We start from the raw sequence: 9,857 nt of genomic DNA, 5'->3' as shown, positions 1-9,857 counted from the left end.
TCAGCATCTCTAATAGTTGCTAATATTAGTCATGCTGTTGTCGCAGCCATCAAGATCAATCATCTCAGAAATGAGGCCGTGTTTGTAGCGGTTGCAGAGTTACAGATACAGTGATTAGAAAGTCGTCTGATCGTAACTTCCATCTTCGGGGCTTGATGAGGATCAGCTATCTATTGTGATTTTTAGACAGCCTACAATATAAAAGCAGGATGATGTAACTGTTGTCAAACTCCTTGACAAAGCAACATTGATCAGCATTGCACCTGGAGTAACCGTTCCTGTGCATGAATCTATCGAATTTTTTGTACCATTGCCTTGGAGCTTGTTTCAGGTCGTACAAGCTCTTCTTCAATCTGTATACCATCTCCTCTTTTCCCTTCTGAGTAAACCCCTCTGGCTGCTGCATATATATCTCTTCCTCTAGATCACCGTGGAGGAAAGCTGTCTTTACATCTAGCTGCTCGAGATGTAGATCTTCAGCTGTAACAATACTCAGGACTGTTCTGATGGTAGTCGGTTTGACTACAGGAGAAAAGATCTCTGTGTAATCAACTCCTTCTCTCTGCTGAAATCCTTTAACCACCAATCTGGTCTTGTATCTCTTGGAACCATCATGTTCCTCTTTGATTTTGTACACCCATTTGTTGCTCAAGGCCTTTTTCCCCGTTGGTAGCTTCGCAAGTTCCCATGTCTTGTTGGTGTTCAAGGATTTTATTTTATCATTCATGGCGAGCTCCCACTTGCTCGCATCATCCACTCGAAGTGTCTCATCATAACTTTCTGGCTCTCCACCGTCACTCAATAATAGGTAGTTGAGATAGGCTCTGGGCTGTAGTGATGGATACTTTGGATTAGGCTTGGGGACTCTAGCTAACCGCCTAAACTCTCTGACGGGCGAAACATGCTCTCCATCTTCATCTGCCCCCTCTGATGTAGTCTCATCCATCAACTCCTTTTCTTCATCAGAACTAGCTTCGGGATTGCCTCCATCTGAGGCATCATCTGACTCGAAGTATGTGAGATCACTCTGCACCGAACTAGTAGACTGAACGGCATCACGGTCTTTGTAGAGGACTGTTTCATTAAAGACCACATCCCTGCTTCTGATGATTTTCTTGTTCTGCTCATCCCAGAATTTGTAGCCAAACTCATCACCGCCATAGCCAACAAAGAAACATTTCAAAGACTTAGGGTCAAGTTTGTTTCTTGCATGATCATTCAGATGAACGTATGAAACACATCCAAATACTCTCAGGTGAGAAAGATTTATCTGCTTTCCACTCCATACTTCTTCGAGTATTTTGTGCTCCAAATGCACTGATGGTCCCCGGTTGATCAAGTAGGCAGCTGTGTTGACTGCTTCTGCCCAGAATTACTTTGGAAAACCTGCTTGTAACCGCATACTTCTGGCTCTCTCAGTCAACGTTCTGTTCATCCTTTCTGCTATGCCATTCTGCTGGGGTGTACCTGGTACTATTCTCTCTAATCTAATGCCGCTGTCATAACAGAACCTCTTGAACTCTGAGTCTTCATACTCATCACCGTTGTCAGAATGAAGCTTCTTGATCTTCAAACCGGTCTCGTTCTCTATCATAGCCTTCCGTCTCTTGAAGACTTCAAACACTTCTGATTTGTGTTTTATGAAATAGACCCAAGTCTTCCTCGAGTGATCATCTATGAAGGTTACAAAATATAACCTTCCGTCGGTGGATAGTACTAATGCTGGACCCCACACATCTGTGTGAACTAACTCTAGCTTCTCTTCTTTAGGAGTTCTGCCAACCTTTTTGAAGCTTATTCTCTTTTGTTTCCCAAGAATGCAATTTTCACATAAGTCAATATCGGTCGATCTCAGACCTGGTAACTTCCCATTCGACTGCATAACCTTTAGGCCTTTGCTACTCATGTGACCTAGCCTCTGGTGCCACAAATTTGGGTCTTCCTTACTTTAAGCTACTGCAATGGAACCACGTGCATCTATCGTTATGTAGAGGGGCCCTGTCTTCATACCACGAGCAACAACCATGGACCCCTTTGTAACCTTCCACGTATCACATGCGAAGGTTGATACATATCCCTCTTTCGCCAATTGTCCTATGGAAATCATATTTTTCCTCAAGCTAGGAACATGTCTCACATCACTCAGCTTCCATATAGACCCATTGAGCTTGATCTGCACGACTCCTTTGCCAACAATATCACAGGGCTGATCGTCACCAAGATAGACTTTTCCTAGGTTTCCTGAAACGTAGTTCTCAAATAAATCTCTATTTGAGGTAGCATGAAATGAAGCTCCTGAATACAGCACCCACGATTCAGTCTTGCTCTCCAACGAACAGATTAGGGCATCATCTGATTCTCTTAAGGCCACGTTCGCTTCAGTCTTGTTCTCCTTATCCTTCTTGGGTTCTCGGCACTGATTCTCATAGTGACCAAACTTGCCACAAATCCAGCAATCGATCTCCTTCTTGCTCTTGCGATTTCTGGACTTTGACCTCCCGTTTCTCGAGTTAGGTCTTCCTCGGCTATTCCCTCTATTTCTGTTTTTGTTTCTTCCTCTGCTCTCAAGATTCAACGCCGACCCTGAATTAGAAATCTCTTCCTCTTGTCTTCTAATCTCCTCAGTCATAATCATGTCCACCACCTCTGAAAACTTCAGTTTTGATTTGTCACATGATCCGCTAATCGAGATAATGGTACCCTTCCAACTGTCGGGTAATTGACCAAGTATCAAGAGGGCTTGGATTTCATCGTCAAACTGAATATTGACCGAGTTTAGTTGATCCGTGATCTCATTAAACTCGTTCAGGTGTTCCTTGAATTTCTGGCTCTCGGACATCCTCAAATTAAACAGCTTTTTAATTAGATGTACCTTATTCGCCGCGGAGGGCTGCCCATACATACTGGACAACACCGCCATGAGATCCGCCGTCGTATTCTGATTCTTGATGTTGAACGCTACTGATTTAGACAATGTCAACCTAATCGCTCCAAGGGCCTTTCGATCCAATAACTTCCAATCTGCATCCTTCATATCTGTCGGCTTCTCTCCCAATGGTAGGTATAAATCCTTCTGATAGAGGTAGTCTTCCATCTGCATCTTCCAGAACCTGAAGTTTGTTCTATCAAACTTCTCAATCTTGGATGTTTCCTTCTCAGATCCCATGTTTCTGACCTCAAATCACTCGCGCCGAACCTGATCGCTCTGATACCAGTTGTTGGGGATGCACAACCCCCCTGATGCGATTTGGAAATAGAGATTTAGGAGAGAAGAGAGAATTCAATCAATCACAAACACACAAGATTTACGTGGTTCGTTTCTCAATGTGAGAAACTACGTCCATGGCCGTCGCAGGAGAAAATTTTACTATTTTCGTCTCTTTTATTTCATGCCTTAATCAACCCTTTTATAGACTTAAGGGTTTTACAAATAGAAAAGGAAACATGTCAAAAACTGTAACTGGGCCAAAACCCGACTCACGGTCGACCACCGCGCCACGCGCGGTCGACCGTGACGAATCCTTCTCCTAATCAGAGTCTCTGGAGTTTTGGCGGTCGACCACCGCGTCACCCGCGGTCGACCGCGACGAAGCTTGACTTTTGGCGGTCAACCGTCGGTGGCGGCGCGGTCGACCGCGACGAAGGCAAAAATTCTGGCTGCTCTCTGGACTTTTGGCAGTCGACCGTCACGCTATGCGCAGTCGACCGCGAAGCTGCTCCTCAGCAATGTGCTTGTCTGTGCACGTCGGTGGTCGACCGTCACGCCATGCGCGATCTACCGCGACTCAGTCAAAATGCGCCCTTCGTCGTTTTGCTTGAACTTCGTCGTCGTCGATCCTGTTCCACATGTTCCACTTTGTTCCTCTTCATTCTGAAGTATAGGGCAGGTCTGATAGTTAGGCTTCACATATCCTAACATTCTCAGCGAGTCACCATCACTTACACTAAGGTTTTCTGGTTTTTTATGTTTATCAGCACTTGCTTTGTACTCGGCAACCTAATTTCCCCCAAAGCCTCCAAATCCATAAGATCTCACTCCGTCTTCTTCATCTCATGTGGCTTCTTACCTGAGAGAGGCAAATAAAGATCCTTCTGGTACATGTAGTTCTCCATCGGTTTCAACCTAGTGCTTTGATACCAATTAGTTAGGATCATAACTTCGTGTTATCAGCCAAACCACGCAGACCGCAACATAGATAAAGGAAAGATTAAAGATGGCTAAAAAATATAAAACATAAAGATCAAACAAGAGACATGGGAACTTAACGAGGTTCATCCCAATTTAGAGCTGCACCTTCAACAACGTGGAGCTTGCAGAGATCCACTAAAACTTCTCCGTCAAGTAATACAAATCTCAAACCCTCCAGCAAACCTAGGAGATCTCTTTCAAATCTCTCTTGCTACAAAGCCGCTATCTTCCTCTAGCTCTTTCATTTGTATAACTCCGTTTAAGATTAGAATTATCTTGAGTGGACAAAAGAGAGTATTTATAGAGTGCTAAACCCTAGTCCATCAGATCCCCTCAAAAGACCAGCTTTAAACTATTTCAAAACACAAACTCCGAAAAAAGAAGAAGAAGAAGAAGAAGAAGAAGAAATCCTCAGAAATTCCCCACCTCAACCTGACTCTTTGTCAATCTGCTTTTTTTTTATTGCTTACGAATATTCCTTCCATGCAGGACCGAAGTTAGATTTTGCACAATCATTCTCTTTCCAATCACAAAAAGGAAGAGAATTCACAAAGACTTATTCAAATATAATAAGAGTGTTGAGTGCGGATTCACTTCCTGTGAGGAGAAAATCCACGGCAATGAAAGTCATGTTCAGGGGTGCGTACAATACGTGAATGTTTGCTCTGAGTGCATGGATCATGTGCCATTGCAGTAAATGGTGGTGTCAATTTGATCAACAGATCTTAGCCTCAAGATTCAGAGCTGCCAAGGGGGCGTGTCGATGGTCACGCTCGAATACACAGACTGATCACGACCGTTTCCGTTGACATCCACGGGTTAATTTCACCGAACATATTTCATAATATGCTTGGTTTGTTAATGTTTTGGATTTGTATGGAAATAATTAACTCCATATATTAGGATTTCCATTGGATCAAAAATAACAACAGAGCAAGTTTGCGGATACATCCAGCGGCGGGAACATGACATATTTGAAGCATATAAGATATCTGTGGGAAGAAGCTAGCTAGAGTTTGTTGTTTCTAATTAAGAAGACTGGCAAAAATAAAATATGTTCTCGCTAAAGAAGATTCATACTCAAATGAAAACCTATATATATTACCCTACGATCGAGAGACCAGAATTCACCAGCAACTCTTTCTCCCAAAAAGGGCTTATGAATCACTGTTTCGGTCGTTATGCTGCCCCCAGAGTCTGCAACGAAAGAAAATTGCTGCAAAATCAGCCAACTAGCCGGGGCCCAGGCAGCAACCTATATCCCTTAAGGGGCTGTTTGGTTGGTTTCCTAAAAACCAAGAAAAGGAAACCGGTACAAGGAAATCAATAAAATAATATTTTTATCCATTTTCATCTCTAAAACTCACCCACAACATTCAATAAAATATTATTTTTATCCCCCAACTCATCTCATTTCATCTCCTTTCTTACCTTTAAAAATAAACCAAACACAAGAAATGTGTCACATCATCCAACTCATCACATCTTATTTTATCTTATTTTTAAAAATCACACACATCATCCAATAATATTATGACAACTCATCTCATCTCATTAAACATTCCTTTCCATCCATTTCCTCAAAAAAAAAACAAGAAATCAATTTTCTTAAATACGTGTCACATCATCCAATAATATACCTCCAACTCATCTCATCTCATCTATTTTCTTATTTTTAAAACGAACCAAACACAAACAACCTCAAAACATCATTCAATAATATACCTCCAATTCATTTCCTTATTTTTTTAACCAACCAAACAACCTCAAAATAAGTTTTTTAAAAAATCACTCACATCATCCAATAATAAGGTGACAACTCATCTCATCTCATCTCATCTCCTATTCTATAATTTCCTTCTTTTTTAAGCCAACCAAACAACTTTAAAATAATTATAATAGGAAATAAGTTTCCTATTTCTTGATTTCCCAGTTTTTTTTTCAAAGGAACAGCCCCTAAATAGTTGAAGAATAATTAAGTACTAAGATAGTGACACGTGGGATGACAAAAGCAATTACCCTTAGACCATCTCCAGCAGGAGGTGAAATTTCACCTCCTTCTCTCCTGCCACATCACTTTATTTAATTCAATAATCTTCATTTCCCTATCAACTCTACAGCAAGAGATTTTTCAGAAAGTTTTTTACTTTATTTGGGACCCACCATAAACCACTTTACTTCAACATATACCCCACCATATTTATTCATTCTTTTTCCTATTTCATATATATTACTATTTTATTATTATTATTATTAATATAACTCATATATTTATAATTATAATTTATTAATAATTCAATAAATAATATATAATATTTAAATATATATTATTAATTTAATTTTCAATAATATTTTTATGTTAACATAAAATAACACACGATTTTATTAAGCATACGGAAAACCAAACACACCCAAATTATTGAAAACATGCAAGAAAACACACACTAAATTGCTAAATCTAATCGGAGGTTGTCCCAAACTTCTGCCAAATGTGCTCGATGAGATCCTTCTTCAGCTGAATATGTTGGGTCTTATCTCGTAGTTCCGCTCTAGTCTGATTATCTGCCTCAGATCGGTGTTGAACATGGACTTGAAACTCCGGCAACACGTCTGTTTGAACATTAAAAGAGGCGCTAGAGCTAGCATTGTTCGACGGTTCAAAGTCGATATTTTCCCAGTTTCGCGAATACGTATCTCGTTCATCCTCTACTATCATGTTATGTAAAATAATGCACGCCCTCATTATTTTTCCTAAGACATCAAGATCCCACATTCTAGCTGGTTGGCGGACAATAGCGAAGCGTGCTTGGAGTACCCCGAATGCGCGTTCCACGTCCTTCCTGCATGATTCCTGTTGTTTGGCAAAAAATTGATGTTTGTTGCCTTGGGGCATTTGAATTGACTGCACGAAGACAGGCCACTTAGGGTAGATTCCGTCGGCAAGATAGTATGCAAGATTGTACTCCCGCCCATTCACGGTGAAGTTTACCCGTGGAGCTTCACCCGACTCAATGTCGTCAAAAACCGGTGACCTATCTAGTACATTTATGTCATTCAAACTACCAGGAAGCCCTGAAAAAGCATGCCATATCCACAAATCATATGACGCAACTGCCTCGAGGATAACTGTTGCCGTCCCCTTGTGTCCACTAGTAAACTGCCCTTGCCAAGCCTTAGGACAATTTTTCCACTGCCAGTGCATGCAATCAATACTTCCAATCATCCCTGGGAATCCACGTTCCTGTCCAACTTGGAGCAACCTCTGCAAGTCTTCCACATTTGGTCGTCGTAAGTATTCATCTTGAAACAATGCTATTACCCCTTCGCAAAACTTGCGAGTACACTCGATAGCAGTGGATTCTCCTATCTTGACGTACTCATCACAAGCATCGGCTGCGACTCCATATGCGAGCATGCGTATGGCAGCCGTACACTTCTGGATAGGCGTTAACCCAAGCTTGCCCGCATTATTGCGCCTTTGTATTTTTTGCAATGAAAGGTCAATTCAACATTTGTTTGTTTTTGCAGTGAGAGGTCAATTCATATTTTGTATTATTATGCAGGTGTAGTCATTTCATCCTTTGTATTTTTTGCAGTGAAAGGTCAATTCAACATTTGTTTGTTCCTGCAGTGAGTAGTAATTGTATCTTTTGTACTATTATGCAGTGAGAAGTCAATATCAATCGGCTTTATTGAACCATAAACAACAATTTTATTCAAACATAAACAACACTTTTATTAATACATTCAACAAACATAGGCACCCACACAACTCCAAAATTAAACAAACGGCACACAAAAACATCAGAAAGAAAACACACAATCATAACTTCTTGAGAAGGTCTTATTTTCCAAACAGGTTCTTCCTCAACATATTATAAGCTTCTTCATCTTCATCGTCACGATCTGGTTTGTTTTTCAAGAATAACCACATCTCCATATTCTTGGAATGAGCCAGGTTATTCATAGCTGAAGCAGTACTTGATCTTTTCTCTTCAAATTTTTCATGAGCACTGACTAGCTTAGATAACTCCTCCTCAATTGCCCCTTTTGATTTCCTTGACACAGATGTTTTACTAGAGGAACCTCTAGCTTTCTTCTTTGCCACGTCTCTACCCTCTGGACGTACAAGGGTAGGAGTTGATGATTCAACATCCTCACCACTACTCTTTCTTTTAGAGCCACTACTACCGGATGCATTTCCTCCTGTCATATATTTGGGTTGATTACGAACCACCTTCCACTCATCCACCAAATTAAACGTCGTACCTATTTTCTCAAAGTACAACTCTCTTGCCTTGGATATGTAGTTTTCATCGGACCAACCGCTACGCTTCTCCCTACATGCAGTACTGTAGCAGCCAATGAAACTGGATATCTTTCTGTTGATGTCTTTGAAATGACTATGGCACCGAGACACAATCCTCTCCTTTCCACTTTTGGCGTTCTCATTCACGTACTGTGTAATTTTACCCCAGAAAGTTTCACCCTTTTGGTTGTTCCCCAACTCACTATCATTACTAACGTGAAAATAACCAGTTAGTAAAAGTATGTTGTCTTCGGTGGTCCAAGTTTCATAACTTGATCTCTTTGCTGATTGTTGGGTTGGAGGGAGAAAACTGTGAGGAGTATCCGCACCAACATTTCCCAAAGACATTTGGGTGGAAAATTCTGGGATATCTGTAGATCCGCTACTAAACCGGGGTGTCGCTGGCTCACTCGACTCCGTGTTAGGACAATTCATATGGGAGGGAACATAGCTGCTTCCCGGAACTGGAGGATAACCGTAAGGGAGATAAGGATATTGCATGCCGAAATTTGGTTGCATCATGTACGGCATTTGAAAATTGGGCTGCATCCCCGTATTTTGAGTATTTTCGGGGCGTTGTATATTTGGATGTTGTGGTTGAGGGAGAGTATTTTGAGGTTGGTTAGGAAAGTTGTAGTTGTAGGAAAAATTAGGATAGTTTTGTGAAGGATCCATGAAGAAACTAGCTTCAAATTGTAGAAAGAAGAAGAATAGGGTGTAGAAACTCAGAATTTTTTTTTTTGTGTCCAAATGACACAAAGTTAGTCTCTATTTATAGAGTTTGAAAAATAAAAATTAATGGTATAAAAATTATAAATTAATTCATTGTATTTATCTCAAAAAATATCAAATAAAAATAAGGAGGAAAAAAATAAAGCTTGCCCAATAGAAATTCGCCATGTGTCCGCTTGCATCAAGGCGCGCGTGTGGGCTTGTCAGATTCATCCGGGGGTGAAATTTTCACCCTCTCTCCGATCTCATTTATTTCACCCCACAAAAAATCCCCAGCTGCCTTCAAATACCCCACAAAAAATCCCCGGCTGCATATGGTCTTAGGCCGTGCTCTGTCCATCAGATACATGGTACGTATACGGGAGTGAATAATTTATTTTTGACACAAGGTCTCAACCCCAGATCTGACATTTGTCAAACAATCTTTTCCTCATAGCATGATTCCTAGTAACCATATAGATCACCAAAAGTGTAGGTAGGAAAAGCATCGTCCACATAGACTTTAGCTACGGTGCAGCCAAGTGAGATTTTTTTTAATGCCACGTCACCCTCCAATTTGCCATGGTGCCTTTGAAATGCGATTTTAACAGCAAAATTTAGACAAAGATGATTAACGAAACCATGTGT

General features: G+C 40.8%; 2 protein-coding genes across 2 annotated transcripts; both read right to left on the bottom strand.

Moving 5' to 3' along the window:
- LOC109847009 lies at positions 6,648–7,604 on the bottom strand. Its single transcript, XM_020416250.1, has one exon. It carries the CDS (start codon positions 7,602–7,604, stop codon positions 6,648–6,650), a length of 957 nt encoding a protein of 318 aa, XP_020271839.1.
- LOC109847008 (glutathione S-transferase T2-like) lies at positions 8,034–9,047 on the bottom strand. Its single transcript, XM_020416249.1, has one exon. The coding sequence runs from the start codon at positions 9,045–9,047 to the stop codon at positions 8,034–8,036; it is 1,014 nt and encodes a 337-aa protein (XP_020271838.1).

This window comes from Asparagus officinalis, chromosome 7, assembly GCF_001876935.1.
Source record: "Asparagus officinalis chromosome 7, Aspof.V1, whole genome shotgun sequence".
Lineage (NCBI taxonomy): Eukaryota > Viridiplantae > Streptophyta > Magnoliopsida > Asparagales > Asparagaceae > Asparagus > Asparagus officinalis.
This window is presented reverse-complemented; position numbering and strand designations above follow the sequence as displayed.

Bases quoted from the DNA above. Each gene is read 5' to 3' on its own strand.
- LOC109847008 (XM_020416249.1), bottom strand. From the start codon at position 9,047: ATGCAGCCCAATTTTCAAATGCCGTACATGATGCAACCAAATTTCGGC.
- LOC109847009 (XM_020416250.1), bottom strand. From the start codon at position 7,604: ATGCTCGCATATGGAGTCGCAGCCGATGCTTGTGATGAGTACGTCAAG.